Source organism: Pleurodeles waltl, chromosome 2_2, assembly GCF_031143425.1.
Source record: "Pleurodeles waltl isolate 20211129_DDA chromosome 2_2, aPleWal1.hap1.20221129, whole genome shotgun sequence".
Classification (NCBI taxonomy): Eukaryota; Metazoa; Chordata; class Amphibia; order Caudata; family Salamandridae; genus Pleurodeles; species Pleurodeles waltl.
The window spans coordinates 186,770,671-186,789,646 of NC_090439.1; the positions used below are offsets into that span (position 1 = coordinate 186,770,671).

General features: G+C 47.7%; 1 protein-coding gene across 2 annotated transcripts in view; it reads right to left on the minus strand.

Annotated features, from left to right (window-relative positions):
• Positions 1-17,532, minus strand: part of SLC9A3 (solute carrier family 9 member A3) — a 1,524,418-nt gene extending 1,506,886 nt beyond the window's left edge. For both annotated transcript variants that reach the window (XM_069219612.1, XM_069219611.1), the window contains exon 1: positions 16,986-17,532. In XM_069219612.1, coding sequence (XP_069075713.1) covers positions 16,986-17,133 — 148 coding nt within the window. In that variant the 5' untranslated portion in view covers positions 17,134-17,532. The remainder of the gene's footprint in view (positions 1-16,985) is intronic.
• Positions 17,533-18,976: the final 1,444 nt, after the last annotated feature.

The window sequence follows — 18,976 nt, forward strand, 5'->3', positions numbered from 1 at the left end:
TAACAATGAGTATTGTCTTCCTTGTGTGTGAGTACTGTGTGACTATAGTGGTATTGCAAGAGCTTTACATGTCTTCTAGTTCAGCCTTGGTTGCTCTGCCTACAGCTACCTCTAGACAGCTTGGCTTCTAGACACTGCCTACCTTTCACTAATAAGGGATAACTGGACCTGGTATGAGGTATAAGTACCTTAGGTACCCACTTCAATCCAGGCCAGCCTTCTATAAGTACAACACAAAACATAATAAAAATCCAACACCAAGTTATAAAAATAGATTATATTTTTTATCTTTAAAATGACACCAAAACAATTAAAATCGGATAAGGGGAACTGGCAATATGATTTTTTAAAGAATTAATGTTTTCCAGTGCATGGAAACTAAAAGCGCGAATGTGGCCATCTGATTGCACTAAACCGAGGCAAAGTAAAAGTCTGAGGCCAACCGTGATGGAGTCCTGCTCAGTTACAGAAAGCGGGAGGCCTCAGTCGAAAGTTTACCTACAGACTTTGTCCCATGAAAGAAAATCTTCAAGAAAAAGACTAAGGGGGTCATTCTGACCCTGGCGGTAAATACCGCCAGGGCGGAGGTTGGCGGTAGCACCGCCAACAGGCTGGCGGTGCACCGCCGGGCATTCTGACCGCGGCGGTACAGCCGCGGCCAGAAGCGGAAAGCCGGCGGTGTACCGCCGACTTTCCGCTGCCCATGGGAATCCGCCATGGCGGCGCAGCTTGCTGCGCCGCCATGGGGATTCTGACACCGCATACCGCCATCCTGTTCCTGGCGGTTCGCCCGCCAGGAACAGGATGGCGGTATGGGGTGCCGTGGGGCCCCTGGGGGCCCCTGCAGTGCCCATGCCAACGCCATGGGCACTGCAGGGGCCCCCGTAAGAGGGCCCCACAAAGAATTTCAGTGTCTGCTCTGCAGACACTGAAATTCGTGACGGGTGCAACTGCACCCGTCGCACCTTCCCACTCCGCCGGCTCCATTCTGAGCCGGCGTCCTTGTGGGAAGGGTGTTTCCCGCTGGGCTGGCGGGCGGACTTTCGGCGGTCGCCCGCCAGCCCAGTGGGAAACCCAGAATGACCGCCGCGGTCTTTTGACCGCGGTACGGTCTTCTGGCGGTTCCCGCTTGGCGGGCGGCTACCGCCGCCCGCCAAGCTTAGAATCACCCCCTAAGTCATCAATCTGATCCGACCACCCTAGGGCTGTCTTCAGACACACTTCGCAGGAGACCTCTGTGCAGAATTCTACCTTCAGACTTAGATGATTTTTCAGGATGGAAATCTTCATCTGGGCCAAAGCTGAATCTTTATCCGATGTCCCATGAGCCCTCATTGGATAAGCTGCATGGGAAGTCCCAGTAAACTTTTTATGTTTGGACTTTGTCACTGTTTTGGAGCCTTTTCCTCCCGACGGCGGTCGACCCTCCAAAGCAAGCCAATTTTGATGCGAGGTCGATTTTCAAGAGCCGCTGGTGAAATTTTGGAAGGCTGGGGCTCCGGAGCTTTTTAGCGAGACAAACCTGCAAGTCAGACCGGGTCGCGGTTGAGGTTAGCCAGCTTGACTCACCACAGCGGGTCGGTCCCTTTATAGAGCTTTTTTTTCCAAAAGTTCTCCAAACTTCTGGATCTACTTCCAGAAGGTCTTAGAAGGTCATTTTGGAGTCCACAACTCATCCCCAAAGTTCCAGCTCTGAGTTGCTCCTTGAGAGTTAGGACTCCCAGAATGCATCAGGTTCAAATGCAAAAATGCCCATTATCCACTGGTCAGCCGGTCATTTCCTTCAGGTTTTGATGCAGGGGACTCTGGATAGCTATTATTTACCTGTAGCAAGCAGGGAGTCCTTTCTTGAACCAGTTGAAGACAGGCAAAGTCCTTTTAGTAGTGAAGCCCAAGTGTGCAGCTGGTTCAGTCCTTCAGAGTGCAGTGTCCAAGTGCAGATCAGGGGTCCAGCAGGGCAGTTCTTATTCAACTGTTGTTGTTCCTTGTATGGATCTGAGGTGTGGGTGCAGCTCTGCCATATTCATTCTTGCTCCTGGGGTGGAAAGCAGGGGGGTAACTGCCCAATCACAGGCAGGCCACCCTCTCTTGGATGACCACAGTGTGGCAAAAATCAATCCCAGGGAGCAACATTCTTTAAATTCCAAAATGGCACAATCTGAATTTTGGAGCTTAGGTCTGGCTGAGTCCACCCACTAGTGTGTCTACGTTCCCTTAGCACACCCCTCTCTAGCCCTCTCCTAATCTAATCAGGGGCCATCTGGCTGTCTGGGTTTGCAGGAAAGGGGGGAGGTCCTGAGCTGCTCCAAATGCCCTTCCCTCCTTCAAAGACCAGTTTGGCTGCACTCTCCCATCCTGTTTCACCATCTGCTGAGGCAGATCTCCTCCCCAGGCACTTCCTTTGTCTTTAGCCCAGGCCGCTACACACCTCATCAAGGCAGCCTGGCCAGGCTGCTAGAGGCTGGCCAATCAGAGAAGGGCCACAATAGAGTTGAAGTTGGCAACTTTCAGGTAGAGTTCTTAAACTCTTTCCCAGAACTAGTTATAATAAATTCAACAATGGCAATTTGCTGGATTTATTATGACAAGTTTGATACCAAACTTGATATATTTAGCTCATAAGAAGACTTTGTTAATTGAAATAAAGTGTCCCCATTTTAGCCTAGGGAGCCTATTCACTACAATGAGCGAATAACAAATGTGGCTATTTTTCCTCACCAGGGGTTATAAAACAATTTTTATAAGGTCCCTGCTTATAGCTCCATAGCACCCAGCTGTAGGGGTACTGAGGGCACACCTTAGGGGAGACTTAGATGTAAATATAATGTAGTTTAGGACTTTGGAAGTACATTTAATTCCAAAGTCGAATACTTGATGTAACCTTTATTTAAAAGCAGCCAGCAAGGCAGGCCTTCCTTTAAAATGACCCTGGGCACTTCAACAGTGCACTCACCAATGGGTGTACTGACTATGGTGGTGCCCCTAAACCTACCTGCCCTACTGTACACTAGGGACTTATAGGTAGGTTGACTCAGCCAATTATAATTAGCTTAATTTGTATACTCATTGTAGGAGGCTAGACTGGTTTGTAGTGGGTACCAAAGGTACTTACACCTTATACCATGTCCAGTTGTCCCTTATTAGTGAAATGGAGTCAGTGTCTAGCAGCTAAGCTGTCTAGAGGTGGCAGTAGCTGAGCAGCCAAGGCTGAACTAGGAGACATGCAAAACTCTTGCAATACCACTGTAGTCACACAGTACTCACACACATAAAAGAAAATACTAATTGTTACAAAAATAAAGGTACTTTATATTTTGGTTACACAAATGCCAAAAATACCTTATAGACTATATTCACTTAGGAGGTAATTAATGTACACAGTATATACACTAGTATCCAAAAACAGGTAAGTACACAGTCAGAAAACAATGCAAATAGTGAAAATCACAATAGGTTGCTATGGGCCTAGGGGAACACAAACCATACACTAAATAGTGGAATGTGAAAGTCAGTTTCCCACCTAGGCAAGTGTAGTGTGTAGAGGGGTGCTAGGAGTGTAAGAAAACACCAAATGTAAGTAATAAAACCCACCCCAGAGCCCAGGAAAACAGGAGTAAATCACAGTAAGTTTCCTAAAAAACACAAGAAGACGTGATAGATCATTATGCAAGAACCAGAAGAGATTGCAAGACACCAATGATGGATTCTTGGACCTGAAGACCTGTGGAAAAAGGGGAGCAAGTCCAAGAAGCACTGAAGAGTCCAGGCAGAACAGGAGCCCCTGCTAACCCGGATGAAGGTGCAAAAGAAGAACCACCAGTGAAAAGACAAAGTCAGTTATGCACCCAAGAAGAAAGATGCAGGTTCCTGGTTGGTGCAGAAGATGTCCCACACCGGATGGATCATTGCAGTCTTGTTTGTGTGGCTAGATTCCACCAACAAGCCTTGGCACACGCAAAGCTCAGTGGAAAAAGGCGCTGCCCGGGACCAGGAGGGACCTTGTGGCATCTAGCAATGTGGGGGAGATAGAGGGACTATCAGCAACTCAGAAAGCCTTCAGAAGACCAGACAGCGTGCACAAATAAGGTGCAAATGGAGGCCCACACAGCACGGCAGGAAGGGATCCCTTGCCGCTGGAGAACCACTCAGGAAGCTGTGCATCGCAGGATGGAGTGGTGGGGGCCTAAGTTGTGCATGAAGAACTTCTTGTAAGGTCACACACAAGCCTTGGCAACTGCAAGTCACGCGGTGCATGGCGGTAATGTCTTGCGTGGGAGGCAAGCACTTACCTCCACCAAAGTTGAACAGCTGAACCTTGGCACTGTCGGGGTTACATTAGTCCACCACCCGTGTTGCTGGATCCAAGCTTGTCGTCTGGAGAGGGGACCCAAGCCGCCAGTCGTCGCTGCTCAGATGTGCCTGCTTAAGCAGGGAAGTGACTCCATCACTCCACGGGAGATTCCTTTGGTTCTTCTGGTGCAGCCTGAAGATAGGCAGTCCTCGGAGGATGCACAACCTGGAAACTGTTGCAGTTGCTGGCAGGAGCTGAAGTTGCAGAGTATCAGTAGCCTTCTTGAATACTCTGTTGAGGTTACAGTGTTCCTGGAGCAGTCTGCGGTTGATTGGACGGTCAGAAGCTGAAACAGAGGATGCAGAGGAGTCCTGGTGGAGTCTTGCAAACCGAATCTGAGGAAACACCAAGAGGAGAGACCCTATATAGCCCTGAGAGGGAGATAGGTGCTTACCTGGTTAGGTGACCAATCAGGAGGGGTCTTTGACGTCACGTGCTGGCACTGGCCACTCAGATGCCCCCAGAGTGCGCCACCACCTTGGAATCCAAGATGGCAAAACCCAGAGGCACTCTGGAGGAGCTCTGGGCACCACCCATGGGGGTGGTGATGGACAGGGGAATGGGCATTTCCCTCTCCTTTGTCCAGTTTCGCGCCAGAGCAGGGACTGGGGGGTCCATGAACCGGTGTAGACTGGATTATGCAAGGAAGGCACTGTTTGTGCCCTTGAAAGCATTTCCAGAGGCTCTGGGAGGCTACCCCTCACATGCCTGTAACACCTACTTCCAATGGGAGAGGGTGTAACACCCATCTCCTAAGGAAATTAATTGTTCTGACTTCCTGGGATTGAGCTGCTCAATCCCCAGGAGGGCAAAAACCTGTCTGTGAGGTGGCAGCAGCTGGGGCTGCAGTAGAAACCTCAGAGAGCTGGTTTGGGAGTACTGGGAGTCCATGGTGGAGCCCCGAGGGTGCATGGGATTGGCCCCCCAAAACCAGAATTGTATTGGGGGTACACTTTCTCAATCTTAGATACCTCACATGGCCATATTCGGAGTTACCATTGTGAAACTACAGATATGTATTGACATATATGTAGTGCACGCCTATAATGGTGTCCCCGCACTCACGAAGTCTGGGAATTTGGGCCTGGACAATGTGGGGGGACCATTGCTAGTGCAAGGGTGCCCTCATACACAGTAACTTGGCACCTAGCCTTCAGTAAATGAAGGTTAGACAACTAGGTGACTTATAAGTTACTTAGGGCAGTGTAAAATGGTTCTGAAATAGTGTGTGCACTATTTCACTCAGGCTGCAGTGGCAGTCCCGATGAAAGGTGTGTATGAGCTCCTTATGGGTGACAGAATAAATGCTGCAGCCTACAAGGATCTCCTGGACCCCGAATGCCCTGCGTACCTATGTACCATATACTAGGGACTTATAAGGGGGGTCCAGTGTGCCAATCAGAATTGGAATCTGGAGTCACTAAACTATAGTGACACATTTGGTAAGTAGAGAGAGCATAGGCACTGGAGTTCTGGTTAGCAGAACTTCAGTGACACAGTCAAGCATACTGAAAACACATGTAGGCCACAAACTATGAGCACTGGGGTCCTGGCTAGCAGGAGCCCAGTGAGACAGGCAAAACATACTGACAAACAGGCAGAAATTGGGGGTAACATGCCAAGAAGGACGGTACTTTCCTACATGGGCTGATTGCAGAAGCCCCTTAAATTTATGCCCCCATTTTTTCACTTTTTGCTGGTGTTTTTTTAACTCTGATGGTACCCTGGATACTGCTAACCAGTCCCAGGGCCAGGGCTCTGTGTAAAATGAGTGTGAGAAGGTAGCCTCTTTGTAGCATGGCTATCCCCATTGAAGCATGGTTACCCCTATTGGGCTCCTTGGGCTTCTGTGCACTTCTTCCAAGATTCCTTTGTGCACAGGGTACCCAGGTCCCCAGCACTCTATCCTGAGACACTCAACTCGCTGAGTTGTTCTCCAGCGGCGTGGGACCCTCCTGTGTAGTGCTGCAATGACCCCACTTTGCATCTTCTTTGTCCCCATATTCCGGGGCTCCCGTGGATGCTGCCTGGTCCACTGAGGGCTCTCTGAAGTGCTGACAGCCCCCTCTTTCTCCTCAGTCTGAGTTGAGACCCGCAGGTCCCTCCTGGGTCCAGGCAGCTTTTTTTTTTTTTTTACGCAAACTGCGTACTTGCTTGAACCAAGTCTGTAGGAAAGTACCATCTTGCCTGGCATGTTACCCCCATATTTCACTGTATATATGTTGTTTTAGTGTATGTGTCACTGGGGCCCTGTCAGCCAGGGCCCCAGTGCCCATAAGTGTGCCCTGTATGTGTTCCCTGTGTGATGACTAACTGTCTCACTGAGGCTCTGCTAACCAGAACCTCAGTGGTTATTGTAGGAGGCTGGACTGGCTTGTAGTGAGTACCAAGGGGTACTTGCACCTTGCACCAGGCCCAGTTATCCCTTATTAGTGTATAGGGTGTCTAGCAGCTTAGGCTGATAGATAATGGTAGCTTAGCAGAGCAGCTTAGGCTGAACTAGGAGACGTGTGAAGCTACTACAGTACCACCTAGTGTCATATGCACAATATCATAAGAAAACACAATACACAGTTATACTAAAAATAAAGGTACTTTATTTTTATGACAATATGCCAAAGTATCTTAGAGTGTACCCTCAGTGAGAGGATAGGAAATATACACAAGATATATATACACAATAGCAAAAATATGCAGTATAGTCTTAGAAAACAGTGCAAACAATGTATAGTTACAATAGGATGCAATGGGGAAACATAGGGATAGGGGCAACACAAACCATATACTCCAAAAGTGGAATGCGAACCACGAATGGACCCCAAACCTATGTGACCTTGTAGAGGGTCGCTGGGACTATTAGAAAATAGTGAGAGTTAGAAAAATAACCCTCCCCAAGACCCTGAAAAGTGAGTGCAAAGTGCACTAAAGTTCCCCTAAGGACAAAGAATTCGTGTTAGAGGAATAATGCAGGAAAGACACAAACCAGCAATGCAACAACTGTGGATTTCCAATCTAGGGTACCTGTGGAACAAGGGGACCAAGTCCAAAAGTCACAAGCACGTCGGAGATGGGCAGATGCCCAGGAAATGCCAGCTGCGGGTGCAAAGAAGCTTCTACTGGACAGAAGAAGCTGAGGTTTCTGCAGGAACGAAAAGGGCTAGAGACTTCCCCTATGGTGGACGGATCCCACTCGCTGTGGAGAGTCGTGCAGAAGTGTTTTCCCCCCGAAAGAACGCCAACAAGCCTTGCTAGCTGCAAATCGTGCGTTTGGCGTTTTTGGACGCTGCTGGGGCCCAGGAGAGACTAGGAGGTCGCAAATCGGACCTGAAGAGAGAGGGGACGTCGAGCAAGACAAAGAGCCCTCACTGAAGCAGGTAGCACCCGGAGAAGTGCCAGAAACAGGCACTACGAGGATGCGTGAAACGGTGCTCGCCGAAGTTGCACAAAGGAGTCCCACGTCGCCGGAGACCAACTTAGAAAGTCGTGCAATGCAGGTTAGAGTGCCGTGGACCCAGGCTTGGCTGTGCACAAAGGATTTCCGCCGGAAGTGCACAGGGGCCGGAGTAGCTGCAAAGTCGCGGTTCCCAGCAATGCAGCCCAGCGAGGTGAGGCAAGGACTTACCTCCACCAAACTTGGGCTGAAGAGTCACTGGACTGTGGGGGTCACTTGGACAGAGTCGCTGGATTCGAGGGACCTCGCTCGTCGTGCTGAGAGGAGACCCAAGGGACCGGTGATGCAGCTTTTTGGTGCCTGCGGTTGCAGGGGGAAGATTCCGTCGACCCACGGGAGATTTCTTCAGAGCTTCTGGTGCAGAGAGGAGGCAGGCTACCCCCACAGCATGCACAAGCAGGAAAACAGTCGAGAATGCGGCAGGATCAGTGTTACAGAGTTGCAGTAGTCGTCTTTGCTACTATGTTGCAGGTTTGCAGGCTTCCAGCGCGGTCAGCAGTCGATTCCTTATCAGAAGGTGAAGAGGGAGATGCAGAGGAACTCGGATGAGCTCTTGCATTCGTTATCTAAAGTTTCCCCAGAGACAGAGACCCTACATAGCCAGAAAAGAGGGTTTGGCTACCTAGGAGAGAGGATAGGCTACTAACACCTGAAGGAGCCTATCAGCAGGAGTCTCTGACGTCACCTGGTGGCACTGGCCACTCAGAGCAGTCCAGTGTGCCAGCAGCACCTCTGTTTCCAAGATGGCAGAGGTCTGGAGCACACTGGAGGAGCTCTGGACACCTCCCAGGGGAGGTGCAGGTCAGGAGAGTGGTCACTCCCCTTTCCTTTGTCCAGTTTCGCGCCAGAGCAGGGGCTAAGGGGTCCCTGAACCGGTGTAGACTGGCTTATGCAGAATTGGGCACATCTGTGCCCAAGAAAGCATTTCCAGAGGCTGGGGGAGGCTACTCCTCCCCTGCCTTCACACCATTTTCCAAAGGGAGAGGGTGTCACACCCTCTCTCAGAGGAAGTTCTTTGTTCTGCCATCCTGGGCCAGGCCTGGCTGGACCCCAGGAGGGCAGATGCCTGTCTGAGGGGTTGGCAGCAGCAGCAGCTGCAGTGAAACCCCAGGAAGGGCAGTTTGGCAGTACCAGGGTCTGTGCTACAGACCACTGGGATCATGGGATTGTGCCAACTATGCCAGGATGGCATAGAGGGGGCAATTCCATGATCATAGACATGTTACATGGCCATATTCGGAGTTACCATTGTGAAGCTACAAATAGGTAGTGACCTATATGTAGTGGACGCGTGTAATGGTGTCCCCGCACTCACAAAGTTCAGGGAATTGGCTCTGAACAATGTGGGGGCACCTTGGCTAGTGCCAGGGTGCCCTCACACTAAGTAACTTTGCACCCAACCTTTACCAGGTAAAGGTTAGACATATAGGTGACTTTTAAGTTACTTAAGTGCAGTGTAAAATGGCTGTGAAATAACGTGGATGTTATTTCACTCAGGCTGCAGTGGCAGGCCTGTGTAAGAATTGTCAGAGCTCCCTATGGGTGGCAAAAGAAATGCTGCAGCCCATAGGGATCTCCTGGAACCCCAATACCCTGGGTACCTTAGTACCATATACTAGGGAATTATAAGGGTGTTCCAGTAAGCCAATGTGAATTGGTAAAATTGGTCACTAGCCTGTTAGTGACAATTTAAAAGTAATGAGAGAGCATAACCACTGAGGTTCTGGTTAGCAGAGCCTCAGTGAGACAGTTAGGCACCACACAGGGAACATACACATGCACACCTATGAGCACTGGGGCCCTGTGTGACAGGGTCCCAGTGACACATACATATAGGCCACAAACCTATGAGCACTGGGGTCCTGACCAGCAGGATCCCAGTGACACATAACAACCATACTGACAACATGGTGTTTTCACTAGGAGCACTGAGGCCTGGCTATCAGGATCCCAGTGAGACAGTGAAAACAGTGACAAACACCCTGACATACACTCACAAACAGGCCAAAAGTGGGGGTAACAAGGCTAGAAAGAGGCTACCTTCTCACAGTTATGCTCTCTCTGCTTTCTAAATTGTCACTAACAGGCTAGTGACCAATTTCTGTATAAACCAAAAAATTGCACACACGGTTCCAAAAAGCGGGGAATTGTATCTACCGGTTCTGCATATCAAGGAAACCAAAAGGTTGTAAGCACGAGCCCTCACTCACCTTTCGGTGACATGCTTCATCATGGGGCTATGCTCCTCGTCAGGCCGGCGCTGCAATGCCTGACGGGCCCCACACGGGGGCTCTTTGCCGGAGATCTTTTTGAGCAAAATGTACACCGGTCAAAAGTAGGAATGGAGGATTGGAATGGAGAGGGTTAAAAATGTCTAGAGGTAAAAACCGTTCATATCTTTAATTAAATGTTAGTACCTCTGGCAAGATTAAACACAAAAAATAGGGATATAGTAAAATAATGTCTACACTCCCTATAAAACGCAGAAACGCTATTTATAGTCACCGACTCTCATACTAGAGAGTAGTGTAACTGAAAAGAGGTGAACACAGGATCCCCTGTGTTACTCTACATCACAGATCAACATGTTTCTCGCTATGCGATTCGTCAGGACCTCAAAGACGTACCTAATCCTTCAAACACTTGGGCTGCCCATACTAGGGAGAGCAGAACCCTCCAAATACTAAATGCAGGGCCTCATCGGGGGACAAACATCGAGTTGAGAAAAATCCTCTGTGGTTTTTCTCAGGTTGTGGTGCAATCTGTAGACCTACGCTCGTTGTGGTTCCCCGGGGAACCACAGAGGATTTTTCTCAACTCGATGTTTGTCCCCAGATGAGGCCCTGCATTTAGTATTTAGAGGGTTCTGCTCTCCCTAGTATGGGCAGCCCAAGTGTTTGAAGGATTAGGTACGTCTTTGAGGTCCTGACGAATCGCATAGCGAGAAACATGTTGACCTGTGATGTAGAGTAACACAGGGGATCCTGTGTTCACCTCTTTTCATTTACACTACTCTCTAGTATGAGAGTCGGTGACTATAAATAGCGTTTCTGTGTTTTATGGGGAGTGTAGACATTATTTTACTATATCCCTATTTTTTGTTTTCAATCTTGCCAGAGGTACTAACATTTAATTAAAGATATGAACGGGTTTTACCTCTAGACATTTTTAACCCTTTCCATTCCAATCCTCCATTCCTACTTTTGACCGGTGTGCATTTTGCTCAAAAAGATCTCCGGCAAAGAGCCCCCCGTGTGGGGCCCGTCAGGCATTGCAGCGCCGGCCTGACGAGGAGCATAGCCCCATATTGAAGCATGTCACCGAAAGGTGAGTGAGGGCTCGTGCTTACAACCTTTTGGTTTCCCTGATATGCAGAACCGGTAGATACAATTCTCCGCTTTTTGGAACCGTGTGTGTAGTTTTTTGGTTTATACAGTATTGGGAGCTCCACACACGGGACCAGGAGTCTATCCTCCGAATATCCCATATTTCGCCCCTCCTGTTGCTGTTTTTTTGATAGTGACCAATTTCACCAATTCACATTGGCATACTGGAACACCCTTATAATTCCCTAGTATATGGTACTGAGGTACCCATGGTAGTGGGGTTCCAGGACATCCCTATGGGCTGCAGCATTTCTTTTGCCACCCATAGGGAGCTCTGACAATTCTTACACAGGCCTGCCACTGCAGCCTGAGTGAAATAACGTCCGCGTTATTTCACAGCCATTTACCACTGCACTTAAGTAACTTATAAGTCACCTATATGTCTAACCTTCACCTGGTGAAGGTTGGGTGCTAAGTTACTTAGTGTGTGGGCACCCTGGCACTAGCCAAGGTGCCCCCACATCGTTCAGGGCAAATTCCCCGGATTTTGTGAGTGCGGGGACACCATTTCACGCGTGCACTATGCATAGGTCACTACCTATGTTTAGCGTCACAATGGTAACTCCGAACATGGCCATGTAACATGTCTAAGATCATGGAATTGTCACCCCAATGCCATTCTGGCATTGGAGAGACAATTCCATGATCCCCCGAGTCTCTAGCACAGACCCGGGTACTGCCAAACTACCTTTCCCGGGGTTTCACTGCAGCTGCTGCCAACCCCTCAGACAGGTTTCTGCCCTCCTGGGGTCCAGCCAGGCTTGGCCCAGGAAGGCAGAACAAAGGACTTCCTCAGAGAGAGGGTGTTACACCCTCTTCCTTTGGAAAAAGGTGTCAGGGCTGGGGAGGAGTAGCCTCCCCCAGCCTCTGGAAATGCTTTGATGGGCACAGATGGTGCCCATCTCTGCATAAGCCAGGTTAAACCAGGATCCCCCAGCCCTGCTCTGGCGCGAAACTGGACAAAGGAAAGGGGAGTGACCACTCCCCTGGCCAGTACCTCCCAGGGGAGGTGCCCAGAGCTCCTCCAGCGTGCCCCAGACCTCTGCCATCTTGGATTCAGAGGTGTGCTGGCACACTGGACAGCTCTGAGTGGCCAGGGCCAGCAGGTGACATCAGAGACTCCTTCTGATAGGCTCTTACCTGTGTTACTAGCCTATCCTCCTTCCTAGGTAGCCAAACCTCCTTTTCTGGCTATTTAGGGTCTCTGCTTTGGGGAATTCTTCAGATACCGAATGCAAGAGCTCATCAGAGTTCCTCTGCATCTCCCTCTTCACCGTCTGCCAAAGGATCGACCGCTGACTGCTCAGGACGCCTGCAAAACCGCAACAAAGATGACTACTGCAACCTTGTATTGCTTCATCCTGCTGGCTTTCTCGCCTGTTTCCTGGTAGTGCATGCTCTGGGGGTAACCTGCCTCCTTCTTGCACCAGGAGCTCTGAAGAAATCTCCTGTGGGTCGACGGAATCTTCCCCCTTCAACCGCAGGCAACAAAAGACTGCATCACTGGTCCTCTGGGTCCCCTCTCAGCACGACGAGCGTGATCCCTGGAACACAGCAACTCTGTCCAAGTGACTCCCACAGTCCAGTGACTCTTCAGTCCAAGTTTGGTGGAGGTAAGTCCTTGCCTTCCCACGCTAGACTGCATTGCTGGGAACCGCGTGATTTGCAACTGCTCCGGCTCCTATGCACTCTTCCAGGATTTCCTTTGTGCGCAGCCAAGCCTCGGTCCCCGACACTCTATCCTGCAGTGCACAACCTTCTGAGTTGTCCTTCGGCGTCGTGGGACTCCCTTTTGTGACTTTGCGTGGACTCTGGTTCACTTTCCTTCCAAGTGCCTGTTCAGGTACTTCTGCGGGTGCTGCCTGCTTCTGTGAGGGCTCCCGGAGTTGCTGGGTGCCCCCTCTGTCTCCTCCTCCAAGTGGCGACATCCTGGTCCCTCCTGGGCCACAGCAGCACCCAAAAACCTCTACTGCGACCCTCGCAGCTAGCAAGGCTGGTTTGCGGTCTTTCTGCGTGGGACCATCTCTGCAAGCTTCATCGCGACGTGGGACATCCATCCTCCAAAGGGGAAGTCCCTAGTCCTCTTCTTTCTTGCAAAACTCCAAGCTTCTTCCACCCGGTGGCAGCTTCCATGTACCCTCAGCTGGCATTTCCTGGGCTCCTGCCCACTCGCGACACTGTCGTAACTATTGGACTTGGTCCCCTTGTCTTACAGGTACTCAGGTCCGGAAATCCACTGTTGTTACATTGCTGGTGTTTGTTCTTCCTGCAGAACCCCCCCTATCACGACTTCTGTGCTCTCTGGGGGTAGTAGGTGCACTTTACACCTACCTTTCAGGGACTTGGGGTGGGCTATTTTTCTAACCCTCACTGTTTTCTTACAGTCCCAGCGACCCTCTACAAGCTCAAATAGGTTTGGGGTCAATTCGTGGTTCGCATTCCACTTTTGGAGTATATGGTTTGTGTTGCCCCTATACCTATTTGCTCCTATTGCAATCTACTGTAATTCTACACTGTTTGCATTACTTTTCTTGCTATTACTTACCTAATTTTAGTATGTGTACATATATCTTGTGTATATAACTTATCCTCATACTGAGGGTACTCAATGCAATACTTTTGGCATTTTGTCATAAAAATAAATGACCTTTATTTTTAGTACTTCTTTGTATTGTGTTTTCTTATGATATTGTGCATATGACACCAGTGGTATAGTAGGAGCTTTACATGTCTCCTAGTGCAGCCTAAGCTGCTTTGCCATAGCTACCTTCTTTCAGCCTAAGCTGCTAGTAACACCTCTTCTACACTAATAAGGGATAACTGGACCTGGCAGAAGGTGTAAGTACCTCTGGTACCCACTACAAGCCAGGCCAGCCTCCTACAGTACCTCAGTACCATATACAAGGGAATGATATGGGTGTACCAGTATGCCAATGTGAATTGGTAAATTTAGTCACTAGCCTGTTAGTGACAAATTTGGAAAGCAGAGAGAGCATAACCACTGAGGTTCTGGTTAGCAGAGCCTCAGTGAGACAGTTAGGCATCACACAGGGAACACATACATGGCACATACTTATGAGCACTGGGGCCCTGACTGGCAGGGTCCCAGTGACACATAGACTAAAACAACATATATACAGTGAAATATGGGGGTAACATGCCAGGCAAGTTGGTACTTTCCTACAATGAGAAAAATGTTTTCAACCTTGATTCATGAAATCCTAGCAGGCTTTTTCACACGGTAAAATCACCATAGCAACAAACGATTTATATTGTAGCTAAAATCTGCCATCACCCTTTATATGTTCTCCTTTTTGTGACCCTCAAAACCATGTCGTTCACTGCAACACATTTCAATGCGGTGCTAACATGTATATTGGTCGCAAGATGGCTGCCATCACTTTATGGTTGAAGTGCTGATAGCCATCAGATCTCACCATGTGATCTGTGCTTAGGATCTGCCCAGATATACAAATGTGGATTTCCTTAAATATCTCAAAACTACTCAATAAATTTACACCAAATAACAAAAAGTGTGCTTTCTAGACCAAGAGCTGCGTTCCTGCCAGCTTTAGTGAAATTCCATTCAGCGGTTTGGGCTACAGTCATTTCTAAAATTCCTATGGGAATTAACATGGGAAACACACCTTTTTGACCCCCCATTTTTTTGGGCCCCCGCTTGACTGAGCACCCTGAAACTTTCTATGCACAACAAGACACTTTTGTTTTGGACACTTTCATGATGATTTGTCAAACGGAGCAAAAGATATAGTTAAGTCAATAAACTTTTTTCCTATGGAAACTAGATCCTAACTATAACTACCTACTGGCAACCACCAGTAGGAAATATATATATATGTCATGGTGTATACACAGGCCCAGTAGAAAGTGTTATGCTGAAACACATTGGCTGTGACTAGGTTCAAGTTTGTTTAGCCTAATAAAATAATTTCTTTTTAAATCATTTGGATATACTCTTTACATTGTGTTCATGGTGGTGCAGCTGACCGTTGGTTGCAAAGAAACAGAGTGGTGATATCTATGTCTACATCTGTACAAATATATATATATATACACACACACACACACATGTATAGATATATATACATATAAAGATACATGTATATTTTTTTCACAAAAAATCTAAAGTTTTCTAGGACATTAAAATTGGGTTCAAATTTTACATGCACAAAACCATAGAAATTCAGTTGCTAGAGTTATTTCAAGTAACTATAACTTGTGCCCCAAGGTAACTCTAACTCGCACCCACACCATGCACAGTTTTTTCCTCAGATATTTTACTGCAAATATTACATTGATGTCATGAGTGCTTAATTCTGATTGGACTTTTGCATTAACTGAGTTTCACAGTTGTGTTATTATAGCTCCTTTTGAACTAAGTTTATGTGAATAACTCATGTCACTGTTTTTGCCGGTATACTTATTGCTACTTGTTTGTAGTGAGTGCTTCTGTTGTAATCGTTTGGTATGGTCAGTAATGTTTAATTCACAGTTTCATAATTTCAGAACTAAAAGATTTTCCACATTATTTATAACAAAGTCGTTGTTGTTACTCATTTATCTCAATCAGCTAACAACCATTCACAATGTCAATAGTCCTTACTGGTTTCAGGAATATGTAATATGTCAGTTGTGTTATGTGTCTGGATGCCACAACAGCTCCGAGAGGTATCAATACAGCGGTCGGATAGCACACTGGAAATCACAGAAAAATAGTTTATGGATTTAAACCACACCTCTAAGTATATAGGCCACACCCCTTCTATACATCTTCCACTTTTTTTCTCACTTAAAGCCTTGAGGTCCCTTTGTTCACTGAAGAAATGACAAAGTGCATTTCACATTAATGTACACATAGTTTTAGATAATTTTTACATTTCAAGTACTTTTCGGGGTGATTAAGCAAGTTTACTCGCACAGTTTTGGTGAAAAAAACTACCACTTTTTCCATAGGTGCCCATCTAGCATTCTATATATAATGAAAGGTTTCAAATTTGTTAACATGACGATAAGGGGAAGCTTTTATCAAATGCGTTTGAACCTATGAGGCCAACTATTATTCCAAAAACATTCTTGACATGACATTTTAACAGGACCTGCTATTGTGTGATTAAGTGAGGGATGTGCATTTTATTGATCTGTTTGCTTTCATGTAAGAACTGCAATCTCTGCATTTCAAAGGAGACGCACGGGGTACGGAGACACAGAAGGGAACAGTTTGGTCCGCCGTAAGAAAGGAGGTGCGCAAATGAAGCTCAGCGAGCGCTTCACTTTTCAAACATTATAAAGACGATCTTGTAAAGTGTTTACAAAAGCAGTTCTAACAAAGCATAGAGAACGCATGCATTCGCGTATGAGCTTTTTATGGAATAACCGCCGGTTGATGGTACTTGTATGCGTGTGTGTATTCGGGTTTGAAAACGAGCACATCTGCAAAACTTACAGAGAGAAAGGCAACCTCATTTATTGCTATGAAACGCCTCGTCTTACAAATATTCTAATGATATGACTTTCCAAGATATTACAGTAATGCTAGCGGTAGAAATTCTCGCTCTAGTCTAGACGATGAAAATGGGCTGCCATCGAATCTCTGTCTGAGCATATTGCCTATCCCTTCACCATGAAGGAAATTACATATTCTAGGTCTCACAGCACAAGAAGCAAGAGTTTAAGACCAGCTGTAACTAGAGAAGTGTGGTGAAAGGTGGGAGTGAATTGTGGTATATATACGTTATGTCTACAGGGCATCCACTTTTTCGTCCTTCATCGCACTCACCGATCTTTCCCAGGCTGGCCACCAATATCCAGAGAGCGATGATGTAGGGCTCCTGCACATGGTGCCACTTGAAGGTGACAATGTTCAGGTTGGGCGGCCCGTGACCGACGGAGGGGTGCTCCTCTATGGAGCTCCTGACCTGCTCCATCCTGCTTCGTTCCCACCCTGAAGGAGACAGCTCCTAGTACCTCAGGCTCTAGTGGAATTCGTGCCTGGCGGGCAGCAAAAGTTCTTTGTACAGAACTGCGGGTCGGAGGGATCCGGTCTCTGTGTCCTCGATGTTATGTGTCTGTGATATGGCGATCGAAATTCAAATGCCCCACTCACTCGCCGCAGAGCATTTATGGGACAGCAGGTGTGTTTGGGCTGGGGGCGGGGTTCCTTCAGCACCTGACCTCCCAGGGAAACACCCTGAGGCCCCGCCCGCAACCTCTGAGATGGATAGTTATTTCTGGGAGAAGGAAGTGGGAGGCGGTGAACCTGGGGCATGCCCATCGTAGTGTGTCCGTAGCACAGCATGCCCATGGGACTCACTGTGTTACAGCCTCACCTCTCACCGACAGAGAAAAAAGCGGGGCATAAGTGTTGAAAAAGCGTCTCAGTCTAATCGAATTCTTACACGTTCTTTTTTATCACCAGATCTGAAGTTTTTCCATTCATGCTTAGTCTGACAATCCTTCCATCTATGAACTGAATACTAACCCAAAGTTAACTACTAAACTTTCACCTTTTAGCACAACCAGAATCTTTCTGGCTCTGTAACCTAGAAAATACTATTTAGGTTTGAACCCTCTCGTGGTGGTGAGCAGGGCTGGATCTAGGATTTGTGCAACACACCCCCACCACAACCCGGGTATAATAAGAACATGTAAGGCCCCTATAAGATGTAACATCACAGGAAGTGACCTCACAGGAAGTGACATCAATTGAGTATTTATTTCCCTACCTAGAGAGGATATCATTAAAATGAGGTTGGGGGGCTCCTCCATATGGGCGGAGGAGCGTCGCCCCGCACCCCCGCCAGCAGCGGCAGCTGCAACCCTTTTCACAAAAAATGATAATAAACTACATTTATGATTGTTTTTTGGGGGAAGGGTCGGGGCCACGTGGTGACGAACAAAGAGGGGGGTGCTCAGCACTTCCCCTCTGAGCGCATGTATGTTTGGTGGGCCATCTAGGGCAGGCCAAACACACATGCTTACAGGGCTCTCTCCAACTCAGCAACACAGAGAGAGCCTGTGCATGCTCCCAGTCTGCCTGGGACCGCCCTGGCTGGGCGTTCTGAGCCAATCCTGACGCTTTTTTGAGCAGCGTCAAGATTGGGTGCAGGGTAGTCTGGAAGTCTGTGCCTGCGTGAAGCGAGACGGGAGGAGGCAAAGGAGCAGCACAGGAGCGCAGGTAAGTGATTTAAAAAAAAAATATTATTCTTAATTTATAATTTAATTCTTCTTCCCCTTCCCCTCGCGCGTGCTGCCACGCCCCTTTTAGTCAGTGAGAGCCGCGACTGCTAAAATGGCTAAAATATCCTTAATAACCCTAATAAAATAAGTGCGTACATACACTTAAAGCTGTATCAAGTGGAAATACGCTACATTAATCAAACTGGGTAAAAAGCTTGGCCTAGGTCTCGCCAAAATCTATATAATTACTCTAATGTTCACTAATAGTTTCCAGTTTAGTGCATTATTCACATTCCAAGACAGATTGTCTCAGAGCTATACAGGAGAACTTCAAGTGACGTCTCAACTCCTCTTTATGCCAGAGACTTTCAAAATAAGACGTTTTGTTTTTAGCAGACATCAGGCCTGGGCTCTATGATTCTTGATGTGGGAGGGCTATGAAAAAGCCTGGGAGGGCCATGAAGGTGCTTGAGGAAGTGAACCAAAAACCAGTAAAGAGTTTTGGGAAATCTGTTATTTAGACACTGGCAACAATTGGCCAATATTGGCAGGACTAAGAAGTAAAAGTTTCATTTCTTGAATCTAGTGCAC